Genomic DNA, 27,958 nt, shown 5'->3' with positions numbered 1-27,958 from the left:
GGGAGGGGCAGGGAGATCGAGCACTGTGGGGGGGCCTTATGGGCGGCCGGGGCAGCGATTGGGACGGTCCAATGCAGCGGCACGCGGCCGATCGGGGTGGCCTAGTTTGTTCATGTTGGTCCGAGTCCACCATGACGCTTGGCGCAGCCGCTGGAAGGCCGCCGCCGTGCGCATGCACGGACTCTGAACTGGAAGTGCGGGAGCCCGTATCCACAGCCAAAGCTGCGTGAAGCTCCCCGGTTCTCTTCTAGCCCACAGAAGGTAAGTGTATCACGGTCTATTTTTTGCAGGAAACTGAGGAGCGCAACGCCAACGTTTTCACGCCGGCGTGGGTACATAGCCCCATTTTGGGATAATCCAACCCATGATGAACCGAGACCTGCAGAATTTGCAAATCTTCCAAAGCAGCAGTTTTTATTTAACACATTAAGGTAATTTTTTGCTTGTTCATATTCATTGAGTGTAATGTTTTTGCTCAGTCTAGGACTGTATAAATACTGGTCATGAACATATTATAATGTAAACAGATTATAAAGACTTGCACACAGGGGGCGGGGTTCTCTGATCCTGAGGCTAAGTGTTGACGCCGTCGTAAACGCCGTCGCGTTTTACGAAGGCGTCAACAGACCCCCAGGAGCAGCGATCCTGAGCCCTACAGGGGGCCGGCACGGCACTGGAGCGACTCACGCAGCTCCGGCAGCCGATACCGGCGTCACATGGGCACCGTCAAACGGGCCGCGCTGTGGCCAGCGCGAATTTGCGCATGCGCGCTGCGACTGGCGTGAACTCGCGCATGCACGCTAGTTTCCTTCTCTGCGCCGGCCCTGACGCAACATGCCGTAGAGCTACAGGGGCCAGCGTGGAGTAAAAGAGGCCCCCACCAGCGAAGCCGGCCCACCGATCAGTCAGCCTCGATTGCGGGCCAGGCCACGCTGGAGGCCCCCCCCCCCCCAGGGTTCGGATCCCCCTCCCCCACACCAGACCGCCCCCCCCCCCCACAGGATGGCGGCGAGGTCCCGCCGGGTACGACCACATGTGAACGGCGCCGCGGGACTCGGGCTATCTCGGCGGCCACTCGGCCCATCCCGCGCGGAGAATCACCAGGGGGCCGGGTAGAGTGTCCCCTGACCAGCGCCGCGCCGATCGCGCCGATGCCAATGGCGCCGATTCTCCAGTGACCGGAGAATCGGCGGACCGGCATCGGGGCGCCGTCGCGTGAATCACGCCTGGCCCGGTGATTCTCCGACCCGGCCCCGTAGTCAGAGAATCCCACCCAAGACTTGCACACAAAGATTATTTGCAAGAACTATGAAGGTTATTTAGATTCTGTAGAATCATTTCATTTTTATCTTTCTCTTCAATCACATTCTTAAAGTTACACCCTTTTTCAAAAGAAGTGACTAATATCTGACAGTAGTTGAACTGCAATAGGTTACAAGCCAATAATGGTTCATGGAAATTCTATAAAAACTATATTTTCTTTTCATGGACGGAATGATCTGTTGGAGCTGCACGCAGAACAATACTTTTCACTGCACCACGGTACACAGGACAATAACGCAATCCAATCTAAGAATAATGCATATTATCAGCTTTTTTGGATTTAATCTGGTAACCTTTAACATATTTACAATTTGATCTCTTGTGACATTGCTGATGAAGGGTAATAAAAGTTTCTTCCTCCTAATCTTCTTCCTCTCTCATTCTGTTTCTTTCTGTATCACTCTATAGCCCGACAGTCTGACATACACTCTTCCTGTTTCTCTATGGTTCTCACGCACTTTTCTACCTTTCTGTGCAGCTCTTGCAAAATTATTACATTTGACTCATTCTAAATATTTCCTTCACCGGAGTTTGGGAGTACTGGGGGTTGGTGCATCTGGTCACTGGAAAGAGTTGGGCTGGAATTTTACACCCATATAGTGAGTTGGCAGGCTGAGGTGGCATGGAGGCAGCATCACTCCTGTTACCTACTCACCATCTCTTGAACTTCACCTGCGGTGAGGGAGGCATCAGCCACTGTCAAATCTCAAACTGTGCTTAGATGTCTTTCCACCCGGTTGAAGTGTTTCCAGGCAGTCCAGGCAGTGTCAGAGTGGTAATGTTGCTGTACTAATAATCCAGAGACCCAGGTTAATGCCCCATGGACCTGGGTTCGAATAAGGCGATGGTGAAATTTGAATTTAAAAAAAACAACTATTTTTTAAAAATCCATGATTGTCAATTGTCATAAAACCCATTTGGTTCACTAATGCCAGGAAATCTGCTGGTCTTAACCTGCTTGGCCTATATGTGATCCTCCAGATCTCAACAATTAAAAAAAAAATAATAATTTAGAGTACCCAATTCATTTTTTTTCCAATTAAGGGGCAATTTAGTGTGGCCAGTCCACCTACCCTGCACATCTTTGGGTTGTGGGGGTGAAACCCACGCAGACACAGGGAGAAGGTGCAAACTCCACACGGACAGTGACCCAGAGCCGGGATCGAACCTGGGACCTTGGCACCGTGAGGCAGCAGTGCAAACCACTGCACCACCGTGCTGTCCCAGATCTCAGCAATGTGGTCGACTCTCAAATGCCCTCTGAATTCGCCGAGCAAGCTACTCAATTGTATTAAACTGCTAAAAAGTCTCAAATGAATGAAATCGGACGGGCCACCTGGCATCATAAATGACAGCGTCAAATCCAGCCCTGTCGACGCTGCAAAGTCCTCACTACTAGTATCTGGGAGCTTGTGCCAAAATTAGGAGAGCTGCCCCACGGACTAGTCAAGTGGCAGCCTAACATAGTCACACTCATGGGATCATACCTTACAATGTCCCAGGTACCCCCATTCCTGGGTACGTGAGGTTATCCGCTTCGGTAGCAAAAATTTGAATTGGTGTGAATTGAGAGAGGTGGCTATTCAGCAAGGCCTTGGTCTTCTCATGCATCAGTCACTGAAAGTAAGCCCGCAGGGACAGCAGGCATAGTGAGAGGATTTGAGTACAGGAATAGAGATGTTTACTGTAATTGAATAGGGCATTGGTGAGGCCACATCTGGAGTATTTGGTGCAGTTTTGGTGTCCTTATCTGACGAAGGATGTTCTTGCTACGGAGGGGGTGCAGCGAAGGTTTACCAGGCTGATTCCTGGGATGGCGGGTCTGTCATATGAGGAGACACTAAGTCAGTTTTGATTATATTCATTGGAGTTTAGAAGAGTGAGAGGGGACCTGATAGAAACTTACAAAATTCTAACAAGATTAGACAGGGTAGATTCCGAAAGAATGTTCCTGATGGTGGGGGAGTCCAGAACTAGGGGTCATAGTTTGAGGATAAAGGGTAAATCTTTTAGGACTGAGGTGAGGAGAAATTTCTTAACTCAGACAGTGGTGAATCTGTGGAATTCGCTACCACAGAAAGTAGTTGAGGCCAAAATATTGTGTAATTTCAAGAAGGAATTAGATATAGCTCTTGGGGCTAAAGGGATCAAGGGATATGGGGGTAAGGTGGGATCAGGGTATGGAACTTGATGATCAGCCATGATCATAATGAATGGCGAAGCAGGCTCGAAGGGCTGAATGGCCTCCTCCTGCTTCCACTTTCTTTGTTTCTATGTCCTGTTTCACTGGCAGGACAGACCCAGCAGAGGTGATGGCACAGTGGTTTGCAGTCGGGAGGGATTTGCCCTGAGAGTCCTCAACATTAACTGTGAATCCCATGAAGTCTCATGGCATCAGGTCAAACATGGCAAAGAAACGTCCTGCTGATTATCATGTTCCACACCCTCTACACTCCTACCCTCAGCTGATGAAATAGTACTCCTCTATGGAGGAAACACTGATAGTGGCAAGGGTGCAGAATGTACTCTGGGTGGGGGACTTCAAAATCCATCTCGAAGAGTGCCTTGGTAGCACCTCTACTGAACATGTTGATTGAATCCTAAAGGACATAGCTGCTAGACTCGGTCTGCGGCAAGTTGTGAAAAAGCCAGCAAGAGAGAAAAACATGCTTGACTTATCCTCACCAATCTGCCTGTTGCAGATGCATCTGTCCATGGCAATATAGGTAGGAGTGACCACCCCATAGTCCTTGTGGAGGTGAAGATCTGTTTTCACATTGAGGGGATCCTCCACCGTGTTGTGTGGGACTACCACCATGCTAAATAGGATAGGTTTCGGACAGTTCCAGCAACTCAAGACTGGGCACGTTGAGGCGTTGTGGACCATCATCAACAGCAGAATTGTACTCAACCACAATCTGTAACCACTTGGCCCAGCATATCACCCACTTTACCATTACCACCAAGTCAGGGGATCAATCTGATTGATTGACAACAGGACGGCATGCGAGGAACAGCACCAGGATTACCTAAAAATCAGGTGTCAATCTGGTAAAGTTACAATAAAGGACGACTTGTGTGCCAAACAGCATAAGCAGCAAATGGTAGATAGAGCTAAGCGATCCCGCAGATTTAATATCTAAGATCAGGTGGCATGGTGGCACAGTGATTAGCACTGCTGCCTCACAGTGTCAGGGACCCAGGTTCAATTCCGGCCTTGGGCGACTGTCTGTATGGAGTTTGCTCGTTCTCTCCTTTCTGAGGGAAATTTCCTCAGGGTGCTCCAGTTTCCTCTCACAGCCCAAAGATGTTCAGGTTAGGTGGATTGGCCGTGCTAAAATTACCCCTTAATGTCCAACGATGTGTAAGTTAGGTGGGGTTACAAGGTTGCAGGAATAGGGCGGGGCAGTGGACCTAGGTAGGTGCTCTATCAGAGGGCTGGTGCAGACTCAATGGGCCAAATGTCCTCCTTCTGCACTGTAAGGATTCTATGGTTCTAAGCTCTGCAGTCCTGCCACAACCAGCCATAACTGGTGGTGGACAATTAAAGAGCTCACTGGAGGAGGAGGCTACACAAATATTCCCATCCTCAATGATGGCAAAGTCTAGCACATCAGTGCAAAAGAAAGGGTTGAAACATTTGCTGCAATCTTCCGCCAGAAATGCCAGATGGATGATCCATCTTGGCCGCCCCAGCATCACAGATGCTAGTCTTCAGCCAATTTGATTCACTCACATGATATCAAGAAATGGCTGAAGTCACTGGATACCGCAAAGGCGATGAACGTTTTGTCGTTGACACATTTTATGATAAGCAGTGCTGCTCATTGATATGCTGGTGGAGAGTTATTTTCATCTGCTGTCTTGTGAAGGCTCAGACTTATGTTTGTAGTTTTGTAATGGCCAACTAGTTACAGTCCTCCTAGAAGTGGCAGGGAAGCATTGTTTATTTGAGACTGTCTTGACTCCAAGGGAACATCTCTGCTGGTAGAAAATTGGATTAGTTTCTACCTTATTGACAGACGTGGTATGCATACACTTCAGCCCGGCATATCTATAGGACTTCTGGGCACTTTTGTTGGCTACCTAACAACCCTGACTCATTAATATAATTATCACTGGCAGCTAAAATGATTTCCCATTGGCTCTGGATTACACTGAACAAATCACATTCCTTATGGAGTAGATGATCCTTGTTGGACAAGCAGCTGAAAGCCTATCAATGCTCATGGTTTTTGCTGATTAAACGTTGACAATATTTCTGAAGCACTTTCGAGTCCTTAAGCCTTGGCTCTGCCTACCTGTGCCATAATTCACTGGCTACATAAGCAAAATGTGTTGCTACAGAGAGCTTGCACTCCATGTTAGGCCAATCCAAAACTCTGCCTATACTAATTTCTCAGTAGTTTGTGTTGGAGACTGAAAAGTAACTCAGTTGATTTCTATCACTCACCCAGCTAACTATAGAAATTTATCTTTTCCTCTCATCTGGGATCGCACTGTGTGATTAACCTGCATCTGTTCCTTCCAATGCAGGTAGCTCGCAAATTTCATTCTGCCTGATCATGAACATAGGGGGACTGTCAATGCTCAGGGGGCCAGGAGGCCTTCCAGACAGAAACTGCAATGCCAGTCGGAGTGGATAGCTTTGGCAGTTAGTACCAGCAGTGTAGCGCTGAGGATTTGGATGTTGTACTGCAAGACATTCAATGACATCACATGAATGATTAAGGCCAATCAATGCTTCTTCAAATATCATATCCTCACAACTGAACCGCTAGGTTTACATATTGCTCAATTCACCATCTCAGCTTCACTCACCCGCCAACTGTCTCCATCAACCATCACTCATACTTTGCATTCATAGTTTCACCTCACGCTCAAACACTTAGCACTGCTGCATCCTCACGTCCACATCTCACAACTCACACACTGTTCAATCCTGTAAGTTACATCACCAAAACATATTGGATCAAGCTTACTGAGCAGCACGGTAGTACAACGGTTAGCACAGTTGCTTCACAGCTCCAGTGCCCCAGGTTCGATTCTCGGTTTGGGTTACTGTCTGTGCCGCGTCCGCATGTTCTACCCGTGTCTGTGAGGGTATCCTCCAGGTGCTCCGGTTTCCTCCCACAGTCCAAAGATGTGCAGGTTAGGTGGATTGACCATGCTAAATTGCCCTTAGTGTCCAAAAAAGGTTAAGTGAGGTTACAATGATGGGGTGGAGGTGTGGGCTTAAGGGGGCTGCTCTTTCCAAGGGCCGGTGCAGACTCGATGGGCCGATTGGCCTCCTTCTGCATTGTAAATTCTATGATTCTATGACATGCTCCCTTGTCTCTTGCAGGACATGATAGCCCAAAACCATAGACAGCAGCACATCAAGAGCAGTGTTTTAAACTTATATAAACAAATTAATAAGGCATGAAGACAGTTGACTACAGTGGACTGAGAACATAGGTTAAAAGGTAAGACACTGGATTAGCGGCGCTAGACATTTAAAGAGACACTTCAAAATTCTAAACAAAGATATACTCCATTGAGAAAGAAAGACTCTATGAGAAGGTTGTACCATCCATTGCTAACTAAGAAATTTAAAGATGGTATCAAATTACAAGAGAAGACATACAAACTGTGAAGATTAATGTTAGGCCAGAAGATTGGGAAGGTTTTAGAAACCAGCAAAGAATGACAAAAAGGAAGAGGAGAATGTAGAATATGAGAATATACTAGCAAGTGTAAGCCTCCTCCGTGTTTGTCTCCTGTTTATTCCCTTATTTCCCCTTTCTTTTATTTTGCTGCTACGTTTTTGATCTCATGGATGATTTACGGACATGTGTCTTAAAGGCAGTCTGTATCTTTAATTCAAGCAGAAGGAAACAGTGGCCTGTGCCTTTAATTCAAACACAAGGGGCGCGATTCTCTGGTGCCGCGCCGTTTGGGAGAATCGCCTGGGGCGCCATTTATTCATGCGACGCCGGTCCGACGCCCTCCCACGATGCACCCAAGCGGCGAGATCGGCACTATCTAGTTCTGCGTGGCACAGTCCGGTGAATCGCCCGAGACACCCAAAATGGCGATTCTCCGCCACCCCCGCTATTCTCAGGCCCGGATGGGCTGAGCGGCCTGGCCAAAACGACGGCTTTCCGCCGACGCCATCCACACCTGGGGCGGGATTCTCCGACCCCCCGCCGGGTCGGAGAATCGCCGGGGGCTGGCGTGAATCCCGCCCCTGCTGGTTGCTGAATTCTCCGGCACCGGATATTCGGCAGGGGTGCGAATCGCGCCGCGCCGGTTGGCGGGCCCCCCCCGGCGATTCCCCAGCCCGCGGTGGGCCGAAGTCCCGCTGCTGGAATGCTTGTCCCGCCGGCGAGAATCAAACCACCTCTCTTACCGGCGGGACAAGGCGGCTGGGGCAGGCTCCGAGGTCCTGGGGGGGGCGCGGGGTGATCTGGCCCCGGAGGGTGCCCCCACGATGGCCTGGCCCACGATTGGGGCCCACCGATCCGCGGGCCGGCCTGTGCCGTGGGGGCACTCTTTTCCTTCCGCCTTCGCCATGGTCTCCACTATGGCGGAGGTGGAAGAGACCCCCTCCACTGCGCATGCGCGGGGATGCCGTGAGCGGCCGCTGACGCTCCCGCGCATGCGCCGCACGGCAAAGTCATTTCCGCGCCAGCTGGCGGGGCACCAAAGGCATTTCCTGCCAGCTGGCGGGGCGGAAATCAGTCCGGCGGAGAATTCCGCACCTTTGGGGCGGCACGATGCCGGACTGATTCGCGCCGTTTTTGGCGCCGGTCGGCGGACATCGCGCCGATTGCGGAGAATCCCGCCCCTGGTCGCTGCCGACGGGAATAGTGCGGGAACGCTGGGGGGGGTGCGGCCTGTGGGGGGGCGGGGGGGGGTTCTTTCACTGGGGTAGGACTCAAAAGGGGTCTGGCCCGCGATCGGTGCCCACCAATCGGTGGGCCGGCCTCTCTGAAGGAGGACCTCCTTTCCTCCGCGCCCTGCAAGGTCCATCCGACATCTTCTTGTGGGGCGGCCTCAGGGAGGACAGCAACCACGCATGCGCGGGTTGGCGCCGGCTGCTGCCGGCCAACCCGTGCATGCGTGGGTGACGCCAGTTAGGCGGCGGATGACGAGGCGCCGCCTTTATGTGGTGCCAATGCCCACGCTCGCTGATGACACTGCTTTAGCGACACGCCCCCCGAGTTTCTCGCGGCCCCGATCCTAGCCCATTTCCGGGCCCTGAATCGGTCGAGATCGGGGTCGTTTCGCGCCGTTGTGAACCTCGACGGCATTCATGACGGCGTGGGCACTTAGTCGCGGGAGCGGAGAATCGCGCCCAAGATTCCAGAAAGTTAGGTTGTTTTAGACTGATGATTGGAGACTTGCCAGTGTTGGTGATGACTCGGTTTGATTGATTTAGCTGATGGCCAATGAATTGGCCCAACCGGCTGTGCTCTGCTCAGGAACAGATGGTGATTGGATATTCTCCCACTGGAATGTTTTCAGAGACACAAGGGGCGCGACTGTCCGAGCCCCGCGCTGAGCTGGAGAATCGGCGCAACCGTGCCACGCCGACGCGATGCCGGCGCATGATTCTCCGAGGTGTGGAGATTCGGCGCCATTTGCACCGGCGCGTTTGGCGCGGCGCTGGTCGCGTGCCGCTGTACGAGGCTGGGCCGCCGATTCTTCGGCTCAGATGGGCCACGCAGCCTAGTGGAAAAAGCAAAGTCCCGCTGGTGCCGTCCACACCTGGTCGCTGCCAGCGGGAACTCTGCGTGAAGGGTTGGGGGCAGCCTGTGGGGGGAATGGGGCTTCATCCCCGGGGAGGGTCTCCCATGGGGTCTGGCCTGCGATCGGGGCCTCTCCCCCACCCCGGGCCTACTTTGCTGCACGTCCGGCCCCAGAACCCCCACGCCATGTTGTGTCGGGGCCGGCACGTTCCGTAAAGCCATCGCGTATGCACGGGTTGGTTCGGCGCCACCGCGCATGCAGGGGTTGGTTCGTCGACACTGCGCATGCAGGGGTTGGCGCCGTCCCCAGTGTGTGCCAGGAAGTGAGGCTGGAGCGGCGTGAACCGCTCCAGCGCCGTGCTGGTTCCCTGTCGGGGCCAGAATCGCTACTGCCCGTGCCCGTTTCACGCCGTCGTGAAACACGACGGCGTTCACGACGGCGCGGACACTCTGTCTCGCGATCGGAGAATCGCGCCCAAGGTTCCAGTTTGCTTTCACTTTCGCTTCTGCAACCTGGATGAGTCAATCTATCGAACACTCTCCAAAAAGATTCAACTAATTCTCTACAGAAGGCCACTGTGAGGGCTGACTCTCTCCAGCAAGTCTGGATGTCGTCCCTTTGAGACTGCAGAGGTCAAACCATGAGCTGAAACCAAGTTTTGATGTGAAATAAAATGTCTCTGCAGAAAGATATAAGCCTGACGTTGAACCTTGAGCTGAAGACCCAGCTTGATAAAAAATAACATGACTCTCCAGACTCTCCGGTAAGTACTGTATTTTCTAAGCTGCTGGGATCCTGAATTAATGACTCTGCAAGGAAGTCCATTATCAGCTATAAACTGGAGACTGATCAACCAGTGTGCTGTGAGAAAAGTGTGCTAAAGATCCACCATTTCAAGCAAAGACTCTTATCTTTTAACCTTCATCCTTTTTGTTTTTACCCCATTCCACCCCTCTGTGTTTGTCCGTGTGTGTGTGGAGTAGAGGGTGGGACTGTTAAAGGGGATAGTAGGAACTAGTTTATTATCCAGTTGTATTTATTGCATATTACATGATAGTTCTTGGTATAAATAAACAGTAATTGTGTTCCATCTTACAAACCTGGTGAAAGTAATTATTGGGCAGTCAAGAACCAAAGACTACAGGTATTTTTAAAGGAATTATTGGTTAATTCGCTTGTGTTGTGGCTCCAGGACGAGTGGGGTTGAAATTGACCACGCATTTGCCTCGTGTGTCATAACACAAGGAACATAAAAATGGACAGTGAGAGTTTCTACAAGTGTCTAAATAGGGAAAAAAATGGACAGTGAGAGCTTCTACAAGTGTCTAAATAGGAAATAAGTAGCTAAAGTAACCATTTGCCCCTTGGAGGGTGAGACTTGGAATTAATAATGGGGAACAAAGAAATGGTGGAGACCCTGAATAAATATTTTGTCATCTGCCTTCACGAAATGGTTTGCTCCGTGTGCTCCGGTTTCCTCCCACAAGTCCTGAACGACGGGCTTGTTAGGTGAATTGGACATTCTGAATTCTCCCTCAGAGTACCCGAACAGGCAACTAGGAGATTTCCACAGTGACTTCATTTCAGTATTAATGGAAGCCTACTTGTGACAATAATAAAGATTATTATTATAAATACAGCAAATAAATACAGCACAAAAGCATCCTAAGAATAATAGATAATCAAGGGGCATAAGGGAGGGAGGAACATAAACACTATAACTGGAGAAAAAGTATCAGGAAAACTAATGGGATAAGTCCCCTGGATCTGATCCGCTATATCTTAGGGCCTAAAATGTAATTGCTGCAGCAATAGTGGATGGATTGGTTCCAATCTTTTTTGGAAAGGTTCTAGTAGATTAGAAAGCCACAAATGTCACACCTCTATTCAAGACAGGAGGCTGAGACAGACTGCAGGAAACTATAGGATAATTGGCTGAACATCTGTCATTACAAAAATGCTGGAATCCATTATTAAGGTTGTAATAGCAGGACATTTTAAAAATCATAATACAATCAGGCAGAGTCAACATGTTTTTTTTTACATGGGGCAGCACAGTAGCATAGTGGTTAGCACTATGGCTTCACAGCGCCAGGGTCCCACGTTCGATTCCTGCTTGGGTCACTGTCTGTGCGGAGTCTGCACACGTTCTCGACGTGTCTGCGTGGGTTTCCTCCGGGTGCTCCGGTTTCCTCCCACAGTCCAAAGATGTGCAGGTTAGGTGGATTGGCCATGCTAAATTGCCCTTAGGTTAGATGGGGTTGCAGGGTTATGGGGATAGGGTGGAGGTGTGGGCTTAAGTAGAGTGCTCTTTCCAAGAGCCGTTGCAGACTCAATGGGCCGAATGGCCTCCTTCTGCACTGTACATTCTATAATTCTATGATCGACAAATCATGCTTTAAAAATGTATTAGCGTTATTTGTGGATGTAACAAGCAGGGTGGTTTAGGGGGACAAGTAGGTGTGTGTCTGGATTTCCAAAAGGCATTCTATAAGCTGCCACATAAAAGGTTAGTACGAAGTCTTACAACACCAGGTTAAAGTCCAACAGGTTTGTTTCAATGTCACTAGCTTTCGGAGCGCTGCTCCTTCCTCAGGTGAATGAAGAGGTCTGTTCCAGAAACACATATATAGACAAATTCAAAGATGCCAAACAATGCTTGGAATGCGAGCATTAGCAGGTGATTAAATCTTTACAGATCCAGAGATGGGGTAACCCCAGGTTATAGAGACCTGGGGTTACCCCATCTCTGGATCTGTAAAGATTTAATCACCTGCTAATGCTCGCATTCCTAGCATTGTTTGGCATCTTTGAATTTGTCTATATATGTGTTTCTGGAACAGACCTCTTCATTCACCTGAGGAAGGAGCAGCGCTCCGAAAGCTAGTGACATCGAAACAAACCTATTGGACTTTAACCTGGTGTTGTAAGACTTCGTACTGTGCTCACCCCAGTCCAACGCCGGCATCTCCACATCACATAAAAGGTTGTTGCACAAGGCAAAAACTCATAGTGTGGGAGTGGTGTATTAGCTTGAATAGAAGATTGGCTGACAGGAAGCAAAGAGTCAGGATAAATGTACCATTTGCAGGTTGGCAAACTGTATCTCCTGTGGTGCCATAGCGGCCAGTGCTGGGGCCACAACTGTTTACAATCTATATTAATAACTTGGATGCAGGAACCTCTGCATTGGGTAGGATATTCTGTCATCCCTGCGACATGTATTGCGGAGGCGGCTCGCCTTTAGCTGGTGGTGGGGTCTTCCAGTCCTGCCGCTGTCAATGGGGTTTCCAATTGGTCGCACCGTCTGCTGCCAGGTAACCCTGGTGTTACCATCGGCAGGACCGGAATGGCCCATTTGCGGGAAGGGCTGGAAAATTCCACACCCATTGTAGCCATATTTGCTGACAATACAAAGATAGGTGGAAAAGCAAGTGTGAGGAATGCAGAACGTATCTGCCAAAGGATATTGATTGGTCAAGTGAATGGGCAAAAAAATTTACATGGAGTAGAATATGGGAAAATGTATGGTTATCCACTTTGGTGGAAAGAATAGAAGAGCATAATATTATTTAAGTGTGGAGAGACTGCAGAATATTGTAGTAAAGAAAGCTCTGGGTGTCCTTATACATGAGTCACAAAAGGTTAGCATGCAGGTACAATGGGTAATTTGGAAGGCAAATGGAATGTTGGCATTTATTGCAAGGAGGATGAAATATAAAGATTGGGAAGTCTAGCTACAACTGTGCAAGGTACTGGTGAGACCACACCTGGAGCACTGTATACAGTTTTGGGCCTACCACTGGCAGGCATAGTCGTAGGCGGGATGGGAAAACCTGGAGACTAGTAATGGCTCTCCAAATGATCCCATTCTGCCCACAGCGATGCCGCTAGTGTTGGCAGCTGAAAAATCCCACCCTTGGTCTCCTTAAGATAGGATATACTTTTTTTAGGGGAGATGATGGCGCAGTGGTAATGTCACTAGACTCAGTGACCCATGCTAATGTTCTGGGGACACACACGGGTTCAAATCACACCATGGCAGCTGGGGGAATTTAAATTCAATTAATAAAATCTGGAATTGAAAACTAGCCTTGGGTCACTGTCTGTGTGGAGTCTGCACGTTCTCCCCCTGTCTGCGTGGGTTTCCTCCGGGTGCTCCGGTTTCCTCCCATAAGTCTCGAAAGGCGTGCTTGTTTGATGAATTGGACATTCTGAATTCTCCCTCCGTGTACCTGAACAGGTGCCGGAGTGTGGTGACTAGGGGAGTTTCCTAGTGTTAATGTAAGCCTACTGGTGCCAATAATAAAGATTATTATTAATGGTGACCATGACAACTGAACCTATCTGGTTCACTGAGCCCTTTAGGAAAGGAAATCTGCTGCCCTTAACCTGGTCTGGTCCACATGTGACTCCAGACCCACATTAATGTGGTTGACTCCTAACTGCCCTCTGAAATGGCCTTGTAAGAGCAATTAGGGATGGGCATCAAATGCTGGCCTTGTCCCTGATGCCCGTATCACAAAAGAATAAAAATAAAAAATCTTGAATTTATAGTAGTTCAGAGAAGGTTCACTCATTTGATTCTTAGGATGAGGGGGTTGGCTTATGAGGAAAGGTTAAGCAGGTTGAGCCTATACCCCTTGTAGTTTAGAAGAATGCGAGGTGATCAGATTGAAACATAAGATTCTGAGGGAGCTTGACAGATTGGATGCTGAGGGGCAGGTTTCTCTGGCCTCCCAGCCACATGTTTCTTGGCAACATGCTGTTTGCTGGCGATGGGATTCTCTGCTCCTGCCACTGTCAATGGGACTTCCCATTGAACCACCTCACGCCACTGGGAAACCCGTGGGAGGGGGTACACTGCCGGTGGTACGAGAGGATCCCGTTGCCACCAAATGGCCGGAGAATTCTGACCATATGATTCCATTCATCGGGGAATCTAGACAGGGGTTACAGATTCAAAATAAGGTGTCACCCATTTAAGATGGAGATGAGGAGGAATCTATTCTCTCAGGAGGTCATTAATCATAGGATTGACCACCGCAGAAAACAATGGAAGCTGGATCATTGAATATGTTCAAGGCTGAATTAGACAGATTTTTGAACTACAAGCGAGTCAAATGTTATGGGGACAGGAAGGAAAGTGGCATTAAAGCCACCATCAGACCAGTTATGATCTTATTTAATGGTGCAATCGGCTTGATGAATCAAATGATCTACTCCTGCTCCTATTTCTTATGTTCGCATGTTCAAGGGACAGGCACGGCTGGATGCCATTACCTCAATGGAGGGGACGGTGTTTGCTATCATTGGCGCTGCCATGTCTGACGCCGTAGCCAGAAACAGGGCTGAGAGTATTGAAGACGTTGCTATGCTTATACTTAATCCTCCTTCTCACATTCACTTCACTCTTATCCCACAATCACTTCTGATTTACAGGCATGCAGATGGTGCAGGCAGACACCTCTTACTTTCCCTCCTTCTTTCACCACAACCCTATCCTTCTTCCTTTCTCCTTTCAGTTGCACTAGGAATGCAACCTAGCCAGGCAGAGCAGCAAGAAGTGGCAGAAGAAGAATCACTGATGATGAAGCACCATTACCTGCTCTCAAAATCACAGCCACCAGCTCAGTTACTGACACTGCATACTTTAGAGGGTAGCTTAGTGTTAAGACCTCAGGTACCAGTGGCCTGGGGGCAGAGGATGGGGAGGAGGATAGCATAGGTTGCAGTCTGCCATAGTGTGAGGTTGCATATGAATTCTGCTGTAGTCAGATGAGGACCTTAATGTGGCAGTACAGGAAAAAGGCTGATGCGTATGTTCACAGAAGCACTTGGCCAGAAGGTCTGTTCTAACCATCAAAGAGCATGGAGGAAGCCAGTATCAAACTTCCACAAAGATTGCACAGAGCTTGGAGCCCACTCTTTCTGACATGCAAGGTATGGCTAAATCCACTTTGTCTTTTGGTGTGATGCTGAATTTTCTATTCTAACAAAATGGGTAACCTCACAATTTCCCATATAATATTCCACCTGCCATCTTGTTGCTCACTCACTTAACTTGTATATATCTCTTTGTAGCTACTTTGTGTCCTCCTCACAACTTACATTCCCACCCAGATTTGTATTGTCAGCAAACTTGATTACATTACACTCAATATTTTTGTCTCAGTAATTCATATAGATTGCAAATAGTTGAGGCTCCAGGACTGATTCTTGCAGCATTTTTCTAGTCATAGGCAGTCAACTTGAAAATGCCCTGTGTGGTAAACGACTGTTGCACCTGTATTAGGTGATGTAAGGTAGGATCTGTACTATAGGTTCGCTGGTAGTCCCTGCCTGCTGGCTCCGCCCAGTAGGCGGAGTATAAATATGCATGTCCTCCATTCAGCAGCCATTTCACCAGCTGCTGTGGGAGGCCACACATCTTAGAGCAATAAAGCCTCAGTTATATCCAACTCTAGTCTTTGTTCAATTGATCGTGCATCAATTTATTGCTCTAAGATTTTCTAAAAGATGGACCTCCGAATCAAACCAGATCGCCTGCAGCTGGATCCGCAATCAAGCGACTCCAAAAAGGACTTTAATCACTGGCTAGCTTGCTTCAAGGCGTACATAAACTCAGCGACCACCCCTGTTCCGGAGGCTCAGAAGATACAGATCCTGTACTCAAGGTTGTGCTCCAACGTGTTTCCGCTGATCCAGGACGCCCCGATCTACGCCAACGCCATGGCGCTTCTCAACGAAAACTACGCACAGAAAACGAACACGCTCTTCCCCAGGCACGTACTCGCCACTCGCTCTCAACTCCCTGATGAGTCCATAGAAGACTTCTGGTGGGCCCTAATCCCACTCGTCCGGGACTATGACTGTCAGGCCGTTACGGCCACCGAACATCCCAACCTTCTTATGTGGGACGCGTTCGTAACAGGGATTGGGTCGGACCTCATACGTCAAAGACTGTTAGAAGGGGCCACATTCGACCTAGCTGAAACAAAGAAGCTAGCGCTCTCCATGACGGTTGCCTCATGTAACATTCAGGCCTACCACCCCAGCCGCGCGGCCCACCCCTCCTACCCCTCGTGGACCCTAAGAATGGCCGCCTCAGCGGGGGCCTTACCCAGCCAGTACGCCTGCGCCACACGCCAGCCCGCGCACCCCGGGGGTCCCCGATGTTACTTCTGCGGCTAGCAGAAGCACCCTCGCCAACGCTGCCCTTTGCAAGGCTTGCGGCAAAAAGGGGCACTTTGCCGCGGTGTGCCAGGCCCGAGCAGTCGCCGCTATCGCCCCTAGCCTACAGACAATGGGCGCCACCATCTTCATCTCCCCGGACCACGCGCGGCCAGTGGGCGCCGCCATCTTCACCTCCCCGGATCACGCGCGGCCAGTGGGTGCCGGCATCATCACCTCCCTCAGTCCACGTGCGGTCCATGGGTGCTGCCATCTTGTCTAACCCCCGCAACGTGCGGCCCATGGGCGTCGCATTTTGTCCCCCGCATGATCTTCAGGTGCCGCCATCTTGTCTCCCACACGGGACATGGACACCGACAGCATTCCAGGACCTGGGCCCCCCAGGCTTCCCATCATCCGACGTCAGCGACGACCGATCACGACTCGCTTCAGTGACGATCGACCAGTCTCGTCCGCACAACCTGGCCACCGCACTGACCAGTGTGTTTATCAACGGCCACGTGACCTCTTGCCTGCTGGACTCCGGGAGCACCGAAAGCTTCATACACCCGGATACGGTAAGGTGCTGCTCCTTCGCGGTACACCCCGCCAACCAAAGAATTTCCCTGGCCTCCGGATCCCATTCCGTCACGATCCGGGGGTTCTGCACGGTCACACTTACGGTCCAGGGCGTAGAATTCAGTGGCTTCCGCCTCTACGTCCTCCCTAAGCTCTGAGCTGCCCTACTACTCAGCCTGGACTTCCAGTGTAACCTCCAGAGCCTAACCCTGAAATTCGGCGGGCCCCTACCACCCCTCACTGTGTGTGGCCTGGCGATCCTAAAGGTTGATCCGCCTTCCCTCTTCGCCAATCTAACCCCGGATTGTAAACCCGTCGCCACCAGGAGCAGACGGTACAGCACCCAGGACAGGACCTTCATCAGGTCCGAGGTCCAGCGGCTGTTTCGGGAGGGCCTTATCGAGGCCAGCAACAGCCCCTGGAGAGCCCAAGTGGTAGTCGGTAAAACGGGGAGAAACACAGAATGGACGTGGACTACAGCCAGACCATCAATCGGTACACGCAGTTCAACGCGTACCCCCTCCCATGCATATCTGATATGGTCAATCAGATTGCACAGTACCGGGTCTTCTCAACGGTAGATCTCAAATCCACCTACCACCAGCTCCCCATTCGTCTGTCCATACACCGCTTTCGTGTCGGACGGTCGTCTCTATCACTTCCTCAGGGTTCCCTTCGGCGTCACTAACGGGGTCTCGGTCTTCCAAATGGAGATGGACCGAATGGTCGACCGGTACGGTTTGCGGGCCATCTTCCCGTACCTAGACAACGTCACCATCTGCGGCCATGACCAGCAGGACCACGATGCCAACCATGCCAAATTTCTCCACACCGCCACTCTCCTCAACCTCACCTCCAACAAGGGGAAGTGCATGTTTAGTACGACCCACTTAGCCATACTTGGCTATGTGGTCCAGAACGGAGTTCTGGGGCCCGATCCCAACCGCAAGCGCCCCCTCATGGAGCTTCCCCTCCCCCACTGGCCCAAGGCCCTCAAACGCTGCCTGGGGTTCTTCTTGTACTACGCCCAGTGGGTCCCAAACTATGCGGACAAGGCCCGCCCACTCATTCAGTCCATCCATTTTCCCTTGACGGCTGAGGCACAGCAGGCCTTCGCCCATATCTGAGCTGATATCGCCAAGGCCGGGGTGCACGCAGTAGACGAGACCCTGCCCTTTCAAGTAGAGAGCGACGCATCGGACGTCGCCCTAGCCACCACCCTCAATCAGGCAGGCAGACCCGTGGTATTCTTTTCCCACACCCTTCATGCCTCAGAAATTCAGCACTCGTCTGTCGAAAAAGAGGCCCAAGCTATGGGTGAACCTGTGCGGCATTGGAGGCATTACCTGGCCGGCAGGAGATTCACTCTCCTCACTGACCAACGATCGGTAGCCTTCATGTTCAATAACACACAGCGGGGCAAGATCAAAAACGATAAAATCTTGCGGTGGAGGATCGAGCTCTCCACCTATAATTACAAGATTTTGTATCGCTCTGGCAAACTCAATGAGCACCCCGACACCCTATCCCGAGGTACATGTGCCAGCGCACAAGTAGACCGACTCCGGACCCTGCACGACAGCCTTTGTCACCCGGGAGTCACACGGTTGTACCATTTCATAAAGGCCCGCAACCTGCCCTACTCTGTCAAGGAAGTATGGACAATCACCAGAGACTGCCTGGTCTGTGCGGAGTGCAAGCTGCACTTCTACCGGCCGGACCGTGCGCGCCTGGTGAAGGCCTCCCGCCCCTTTGAACGTCTCAGCGCGGATTTCAAAGGGCCCCTCCCCTCCACCGACCGAAACACGTATATTCTCAGTGTGGTCGATGAGTACTCCAGATTCCCCTTCGCCATCCCATGCCCCGACATGACGTCTGCCACCGTCATCAAAGCCCTAAACACTATATTCGCTCTGTTCGGTTTCCCCACCTATATCCACAGTGACAGGGGATACTCATTCATGAGCGATGAGCTGCGTCAGTTCCTGCTCAGCAGGGGTATCGGCTCCAGCAGGACGACCAGCTATAACCCCCGGGGAAATGGGCAGGTAGAGAGGGATGAACGGGATGGTATGGAGGGCCGTCCAACTAGCCCGACAGTTCCAGGAACCTCCCGGCCTCCAGCTGGCAGGCGGTCCTCCCCGATGCACTGCACTCCATTCGGTCACTACTGTGCACCGCTACTAACAACACACCCCATGAACGCCTTTTTGCCTTCCCCAGGAAGTCCACATCCGGGGTGTCGCTCCCGAATTGGCTCGCAGCTCCAAGACCAGTCTTGCTCCGTAGGCATGTCCGCCTCCACAAGGAGGTTGGTGGAAAGGGTGCAATTGCTCCATGCCGACCCCCAGTATGCCTACCTGGCGTACCGTGATGGCCGCCAGGATACTGTCTCCCTCAGGGACCTGGCACCAGCAGGTTCCACACACACACACCTCTCCGGCCCTGCGCCACCCTCCCCTCCCCTGGCGCTCCCAGTATTAACCCCACCAGGACCATCCATCCTTCCCCTGCCCACGCCCGAGGATGAAGAGGATTTTGGCACGCTCCCGGAGTCACCGAACATCAGGCCAGCATCGGCTTCGCCGCCACCGCTGCGTCGCTCCCAGCGGAACATCAAGGCACCAGACCTGTTAAATCTCTAACTGGCACCAGACTTCAAAAGACACTTTTTTTCTGATCAAATACTGTAAATATAAATTCATTGCTGTATATAGTTCTCCACCACCCCCGCCGGACTCAATTTTAACAAGGGGTGAATGTGGTAACCACTGTTGCACCTGTATTAGGTGATGTAAGGTCGGACCTGTACTACAGGTTCTCCGGTAGCCCCTGCCCAGTAGGCAGAGTATAAATATGCGTGTCCTCCATTCAGCAGCCATTTCGCCAGCTTCTGTGGGAGGCCACACAACTTAGAACAATAAAGCCTCAGTTGTATCCAACTCACGTCTTTGTTCAATTGATCGTGCCTCACCCTGTTTATCCCTCCTCTTTGTTTCCTCGCTATGAAACAGTCCTCTATTCAATCTAATATATTCCCCTCAAATGTTATCCGTTCCTTATCTTTTGTATTAAGCTTTTGTGTGACACCTTATTAAAAGCCTTTTGGAAATCCAAATATATGACATCTACTGGTTCTAGTTCCTTCTGTTTCTCTAACAGTTTTTCTCTGCTGGATATTAATGCCTTTGGTTCTTATTGGCTACCTTCTATTTCTGGTATGTAAATTGTGCCTTCTAATCTGAAGCCTGAACTAATATTTTGCAGCTATGGCTGTGCCATTATAATTTCCCCCGCCTCTGCTTCTAAGGTAACAATATCAACTCTAGCAACTCTCCTACTTATATACTTGCAAAAGCTCTTACAGTCTCCCTCCCTAACAGCACTGTGGGTGTCTACACCACATGGCCTGCAGCGGTTCAAGAAGGCAGCTCACCTTCTCAAGGGCAATAAGGGATGGGCAATAAATGCTGACCTAGTCAGCTATGCCCACATCCCATGAACAAATGAATTTTTAAAATCTGTCTTTGTAAGCCTGTTAGTTTACTACTATTTTCTCTTTCCCCCCTGTGGTAGTCACCACTGTTGTACTGTATATACCGCATACGAGGGGTATTACGGTAAGGCCCCTGTACCACGGGTATGGGGGTAGGTCCCTGCTTGCTGGCTCTGCCCAGTAGGTGGAATATAAATGTGTGGGCTCTCCGAGCTGCAGCCATTTCGGCAGCAGCTGCGGGAGGCTACACATCTCTGCGTAATAAAGCCTCGATTACTCTCTACTCTCGTCTCGTCGTAATTGATAGTGCATCACCTCCCTCCACTTTTTGTGGCCCTTTGCTGGTTTCTAAAACACTCTTAATCCTTTGGCTCATAACAATTCTTCTCAGGAGAGTTGTAATGGCACTGTGGAGCAGAAACCTGATCTCCTCTCTCGTGATGACAGCATTCATCTTCCCGTCATTACCACTCTTTGTGCACTTGCTGTTGTGAAAGACAACTCGGACAAACAAAGGCACATGGAACACATGCAAAGGCAGGTTATTTAACTTGTGTATGGGATATTGCATAATTTGGTTGATAAGGTTGGTTCGGAATCATTGTTTTGCAGCGGCTTTTGTTTCAACATTGTGGTCAAGGCAACATTGTATTTGTCACTAACAGGTAAGAGAAGTTTTTGAATGCAGAATTAGGGTTGCACCATTGAATGAGCCAATCATGGACTGTTTAAGTGGAAGCAGGTTGTGTTGGTTGGACCCTCCCTCCTCCCACTCTTCTTGCTTCTCCTTTTCCTCCTCTTCCTCAGCTGCTTGCCGTATGCATCATCTCAAGCGTTTTGCCCTTGTGATGGCAAGGTTGTGCAGGATGCAGCAAACCACAATGAATCCTGAGGCATGCTCTGATGAGCTCTGCCGGGTTCCCCCAGGACAGTCCAAGCAGCAGAGGCGTTGCTTGTGAAGCACAATTATCTGCTCGATAATATTTCATATTACAGCACTGCTGTCATTCTCTGCATGCTGCCCATGTATGCCTAGATTATGCACCAGGGTCATGAGCCAGGTGTTCAGTGGATAGTCCAGCAGCCATATTGCTTGTGGTGGCCCCTGTACTGAGGGCACAATGGCCTATCATAGAATAAAGGCACCATAACTGACCTGCATTTATCTACTTGATGAGCTAAGTTTGAATATTGAGAGAGTGGAAACCATCTGAAGTTGTGGTACATCTCTGAATTTACATGCAGCTGATACAACATGATTGACATTCTGCACTATGGGGAAGATTGCTATCCAGGTGAATATCTGAACGCTCTGCCTGCTTTTCTCTGAAAGGAATCCAACTCAGAGGTGCATGGCCACGGTCACCTGTACGTACACTGGCAATGCCATTCTTTCCCTACTCTGAATTTGGAGTTCTGTCTGTCACAAATGGTAGAATTCAGTGAGCAACTCCTTAGTGAAATGGACACACTGCAGACAGTTCCTCACAGAATTAAAACAGGAGAATACTCTCAGAAGACCCTGGGTGGATATGCCCCCCTGCTGAGAGTCCTTCTCCTCCCTCTTCAAGCAATTTATCTTCCTCAGTGTCACATCTGCTCAATCTCGCTATCATGCTGCAGACCAAGGGTGATGGAAACTGTAACATCCATGACCAGGAACAAATGGTTTGAGGAGAACTTTTGAAGTAAGACTAGGACTTCCACCATTCCCGGCAAACATCAGCAACTTTACGTAGCAGTACAAACCTCCATTTGCCTCTCCTAACCCAAAAGCAAGATAATGTAGATGTTGGAAATCTGAAATAAAAACAGAAATTATAAAAATGCTGGAAATACTCAACAGTCATTGACCTGAAATGTTAACTCGATGTTTCTCTCCCTATTTTCAAAATTTTCTGTTTGATGTCTACCAACTCAGCAGCAGGCAGTAGAAATCACTCAGCAGCTAACCTGAAAATGGTTGATAATCCTTTTAAGTAAGATGAGTTGGGGGAGAGGATCCTTCCTACTGATGAATGTGTGTTCAACTGTACAGGGTTAAGAGAGGATGTTAGCTGGAGTGATGTGATTCAGATGTGCACTGCTACACATTAGATGCTGACTATTATCACAATTTCTCTATTCTGTGCCGAGCTAACGATCTGCCCAAAATGGTGTCAGGCATAGCCCACTGTGTACCCTTTCGTAGAATTTCACAGGTTTCATAGAATTCCGAAAGAGCAGAAGGAGACCATTTGGCCCATCGAGTCTGCACCGATCCTCCAAAACTCCGAAAGGGCACCCTAATCCCCCGCCCTATCCCCATAACCCCACCTAACCTTTAGACATGAAAGGGCAATATAGCATGACCAATCCACCTAACCTGCGCATCTTTGGATTGTGGGAGGAAACTGGAACACCTGGAGGAAACCCATGAAGACATGGGGAGAACGTGCAAACTCCACACAGTCACCCAAAGTTGGAATCGAACCTTGGCCCCTAGTGCTGTGAGGTAACAGTGCTAACCACTGTGCCATCAAAGACACCATCTTAGACCTGAAATAACTAACACCTGTAATGCCAGAAATATGGGTGGCAACAGAATTTTGAGGCCATAAACTCTCACTCTGGGTGACTCGTCGACTAGGTGGCTAGTGCGTGGTGCAGAATGATGCCAACTGCACAGATTTAATTCCTGCTCCAACTGAGGTTGACTCTGGGCCTGCCTCCTCACTTTGCTTCTGAGAATGGATAGCAATGTTAAAGCACCGCGAAGTAGAAGGCAATGGCTCGGGATGAAGCATCAGCAGACAATTAACCAAGCACCTGCTTTGAAAAGGACACTAGTGAATGAAACACTCTCTCCATCACTAGCACACTGGAGAAGGGTTATTTTTTGGGGGGGGTGGTGTGTGTGGGGTGGGGAGGGTGGCGCGATTATGGTTGTATATGTGTTTTTAGGACTCCTATCATTTGCTGGGGAACCCTTTGCTTTGCAAACGCCAATTTCAACTCAGGCGCTGGGAGTCGCTGTGCATGACCAGAACACTTCACTGGTGGTCCGCAGTCATCAGCTGTGTATCCTATCAAATTTCAGCCACATACTACATTGTAAGATTTAATAGTACACATTTTCATTAAAGCAATCGTAATCTGAAACTGAACAAACACACACATACTGTGAATGTAAAGTCATTGCCACCTGTACGAAATAAGTGCACAGTATTTTCACGTGGTCAGTGACAAAATACTCTCTCTACCTGTGCTTTGCAGATGGTCTGTTGCATTTCCTATCGCTCCTCCTATTCCTATCCAGGTTGTTTTCTGCACCTAGAATCGCGGGTTCTGTACAGAATAGGTGTGCAGGCAGCAGAGAAGATCCTCATACCCAGAGGTCTGTAGCACGAAGTGGATGTGATCGGAATGCATCCAAGTTGTGAATAGATAAGGGCAGAAATAAATATACGTGAGGATAAATGACCATTTCATATGCAGAGGCGCTGGGTCCTGGGTGGTTCAGGCGATCATAATCATTAAACGTCTTTCCTTGTCTCTGCCTGCCCCCACCCCCCCCTCAAAAAAAAAAGACCCGTTAACTGTTTCAATGCAAACCCTTTGAACTGGTTACCTTCTGAGGGAATGAGAGGTGTCTATCTGAGCTGCAGAGAGAGCGCTCGACTGTAACAGCGAATGTGAGACACATTCAAACGATTGGCCGCCGCTGATTTGAGAGATAGATTTGTGGAATATGCAAGCTTCGATCCTGGCAAATTAGTCCCCCTCCCCTCCCGTTTAGTTACCATAGCGACGGCATTTTCAACATCATTTGAACTTGGTTAACAGAGCTGGGAATGAGAAGGGCGATGTGCTAAGTAAGGTGTTGGGGATGTATCTCAGTGGGAGGCAGGGGGACTGACTGCGCCTGCTGCTAAATGACACGCACGGCATTGCGATGGAGCCGCTGTTCCTCACGGATGACGGTAAGTGCACTGGGGTTAAATGGATAGGAAAAGTGGATTTTGTTGATATTTGCCAGCCGATGCGGTGGCAGGTTTAGGGCAGCAGTACAGCGTTACGCCGTTTCCGGTTCCGAGCGGTGTCTCCCCATGCAAACACCCAAATGCCATGGACACTTACGCAAGATCTCTTCTTGCTCATCAGCCGTGCAACTCGAGGCGGCTTTGCGGTGCACTTTGCCAGAAGTCTGCCTCCTGCCAAGCCCAGCCCGGCCCGGCCCGGCCCCGCTCCACCTCAGTGCAGCCGAGCGGCGGGCGTGCACCACCTCCACCATGAGGCTTGGTGCTGTCCACTTCGCCATGCTGCTCGCCGCCCGCCTGTCGTCTGCTTGCTATCCCCCCAGCTTAGATTCTTTGCAGGACCAAGCCTACCGCTCGGCGGTGGTGATCGAGGGCAAGGTGCAGTCAGTCCCAAACAACGCCACCGAGCCCTACAGTGTTAATGTCAAAGTGTTGGACGTGTGGCCAGTCAATAGCGGGGGACTGGAGAGAGACCAGCTCATCACCATCGGGGACTTCGGATCGGAAGCACCATGCATCAAAGTCGAGACGAACGAGAAATATATCTTTTTCATGGACCCAACAGATGAGCCGTTAGTATTCAAGACATCATTTGCTCCACTAGACACAGGCGGAAAGAATCTAAAAAAAGATGTTGGGAGGATCTTATGTGAGGACTGCGGTAAGTTCTCTCTCATATTTTGCTCATACGTGTTGGAATTGTTTTTTTTTGTGTGAGGCATTATGACAGCTTCCATTGCACAGTAAGTGACTGCAGGTTGCCTTAACCTCCAGCACTGGGGGGGACGGTTCCCTTCATTGATGACAAACAGGATGAGGCGTTTATTTGGGCTGGAATGTCAAGGAGCTTCGTGTTGGCGGGCGTTTTCTTTTTCTTTTGGCCATAATTCCTGCGTGTTGGTGTTATGTCGATTCAATGACTGTGTGAAAACTTTACCACAATCTCCTTGGTGTATTTTGGCTCTGGCTTTTATCGCCTCGGCCAAGACTTTTTCATGCGAATCAGTGCTTCGAAAAGTGTGTTTGGGGTGGGGGGGGGGGGGGGGGGGGGGGGGATAGCCTGTTCCCTCACGCCTGGTTTAACCTTTTTGAAGGAAGGGCTACTTTTCCATTTGATAAGTTTTGTAATGAATGACGTCTGGGTTTTTTGACACCTTTTTTTGTTTGTTGGTAAGTGCCCCGTGCAAGCTGCAGACTGTGAGCTTTATGAGTTAGCTTTTAATAAGACTGCATCTGGCATATCTATCCGTTGTTTATCATTATGCAGGTGGGCGCCTCAAGAGCGCTAAATAGACCGTGAGCATTTCAAAATGTAGCACATCAGTGTGTCCAGAGGAAATTAGCAATTGGTGGTGGGGAGGGGGGAAAACAGTCTCCAACTATTGCACAAGGGCGGGAAAAATATTGGTGCAATCCTGCTTTGTGGATTTAGTTTGGTGCCGTGCAGTTCGAGATAATAAAGGGGTTTTAAGGACGTTTCGTTGGAGCCGCTTGCACGGTGAGAGGCAGGTTGTATTCGGGTAGTCTAAAAAAAATCAAGTGCTCAGTGAATTTATTGCAGGGGCTTCTTGTATTTGTTTTAGCAGCCTCCCCCTCTTCCACGCGTACATTTATGGTCGTTCTTTAGAAATAAGATTTTTTTAAACTTTGCTTTGTTCCCGGCGTTTACGGGCGTTATTTCCACTTTTTTCCCAAAGTGTTCTTTGTGTTACTTTTTAGGTACAGTAATTATCTCATCTTAAGTCACAAAATGGAGCAGAGATACTTAGAGCCAGCCATTTAGGTCAATCTAAGGTTGGCTTTGCAAGCCAGTCGGCTGCATTTCATTGGTCCAGTTTTAACGTTATCACCATACTGGGTACCCATGCACTCAATGAATGGAGTTAATACCTTAGAGGGAGCTCTGATTCTGTATTTTGTCACACACCACATTAATTTTCTCTAAAACGTATCTCCTTGTCCAGGTGCCCCATTTATGGGTTATAATTGGCTGAACATATATTTCAGGGTTAAGAGGACTGGAAAAATATAGTTTCTCAGTTTTAATCATAGGAGCACAAGGTTTCTGTGATCGTCTTTATTTAGGTAACCTTTTTAATGCGACAAACACGTTTATAATTGAACTACTGAATACATGTTCACAATGCAGTCTGTTGTTCTGCAATGAATATTCTATATTTTCTCGATCATGTTAAAAGAAAACCTGGAAGTTTCTGTCCTTACTTGGATGATGCTGACTTCATGTTGGATGATTGCCTTATGAATGCTCGTTGTGCTCAACTAATATGAAAAATATAGTGTTAACCATGTGTTAGTACATTTATGCATGGTGGATATCGTGTTGTCATAATATGTAGTCTGTATTGCTAAAAATGTGTATGTTTGTGTGCAAGATTTGATAATAGCTGGTTGATATTGTCATATTTGAATGAAAATGAAATGAAAATCGCTTATTGTCACAAGTTCGCCTGTTCGGGAAGGCTGGTACGGGAATTGAACCCATGCTGCTGGCCTGCCTGGGTCTGCTTTAAAAGCCAGCTATTTAGCCCACTGTGCTAAATCAGCCCCTTTCCTAGTGTTCATTGTCAAATTTCCAATTGTTAGTAGTAATATGTTCTAATTTACATCACCAAGGCTAGCCCTTACATACATGTGTGTATTTTTACAGCTTAAAAGGCCTTGCCAGGTTCAGCATGACTTAAAGGAAATCCCTTAAAGTCATCATTCAGCACTCAGACAACCATTAATCACTTTTACAAAGTAAAACAGATATATATAGTGATAATTAGCCCAAGCTGGCTAATTAACAATGTACCTCTAGATTAAAAAAAAAACTTTTTTATATTCTTTCACAGGATGTGGGCATCACTGGCAAGGCCAGCATGTGTCCTATCCTCAAAAGCCCCTTGAACTGAATGGCTTGCTTGACAATTGCAGAGAGGCAGTTAAGAGTCAACCACGTTGCTGTGGGACTGGAGTCTCACGTAGACCAGACCAGGTTAGGACAGACAGCAGCTTTCCTTCCCTAAAGATATTAGTGAACCAGATGGGTTTTTACAATAATCATGGTCACCAATACTGAAACTAGCTTACAATTCTATGTTTTCTTAATTGAATTTAAATTCCACCAGCTGCTGTGGTGTGATGTCCGGAGAGCAGTAGCCTGGGCCTCTGGATTACTGGTCCACTGACATTACCACTACACCACTGTCTCCCCAGAATCCTCTTCACATTTGTCTTCTTGGTTTGTCAAATGGCAGTGGGCGATGAATCTTCAAATCTTTCATAATCATCATCTCCTTCGAACGTCAAACAGCTGTACGATCAATGACAATTTTAAAATTATGTGTTGCATTAGAAAAGCTAGATAACACAAAACATCTCGGAAACCCTGAGGTGATATGACTGGAACTGGCAAACCACATTAAACCAGTCCCCAAAACCTTAATTTTGTAAATATTTCTTCCGGATAGTAAATACTATGCACTTTGTTGAGGGTAACACCTTGGAGCAGTTTGTGATCTTGATGGTGTGAGCTAGCTAAATTAATATCAAGCGTGTGCCTTCAACTCCGCAAATTCAAATCCCCTCACTCAGTCAATCAGTAACTACTCCCAAGCTCAATTTTCTGCTG

General features: G+C 49.1%; 1 protein-coding gene and 1 long non-coding RNA gene across 4 annotated transcripts in view; one reads left to right on the top strand and one right to left on the bottom strand.

Annotated features, from left to right (window-relative positions):
• The window catches only part of LOC140426941 (uncharacterized), a 148,386-nt gene extending 123,919 nt beyond the window's left edge, over positions 1–24,467 (bottom strand). The window contains exon 1 of one of the 2 annotated variants that reach the window (XR_011948351.1): positions 24,425–24,467. This is a non-coding gene — a long non-coding RNA (uncharacterized lncRNA). Of the gene's footprint in view, positions 1–23,547; positions 24,075–24,424 lie in introns of those variants that run through there. The other variant, XR_011948350.1, reaches the window with a different exon arrangement.
• LOC140426939 (pro-neuregulin-2, membrane-bound isoform-like) overlaps positions 24,346–27,958 on the top strand; it is a 1,113,957-nt gene continuing 1,110,344 nt past the window's right edge. The window contains exon 1 of one of the 2 annotated variants that reach the window (XM_072512245.1): positions 24,346–24,985. In XM_072512245.1, coding sequence (XP_072368346.1) covers positions 24,394–24,985 — 592 coding nt within the window. In that variant the 5' untranslated portion in view covers positions 24,346–24,393. The remainder of the gene's footprint in view (positions 24,986–27,958) is intronic. The other variant, XM_072512244.1, reaches the window with a different exon arrangement.

The sequence above is a fragment of the Scyliorhinus torazame genome, chromosome 7 (assembly GCF_047496885.1).
Source record: "Scyliorhinus torazame isolate Kashiwa2021f chromosome 7, sScyTor2.1, whole genome shotgun sequence".
In the NCBI taxonomy this organism is placed as follows: domain Eukaryota; kingdom Metazoa; phylum Chordata; class Chondrichthyes; order Carcharhiniformes; family Scyliorhinidae; genus Scyliorhinus; species Scyliorhinus torazame.
Note: the sequence above shows the minus strand (reverse complement) of the source record. Positions and strands in the feature narration are given on the sequence as shown.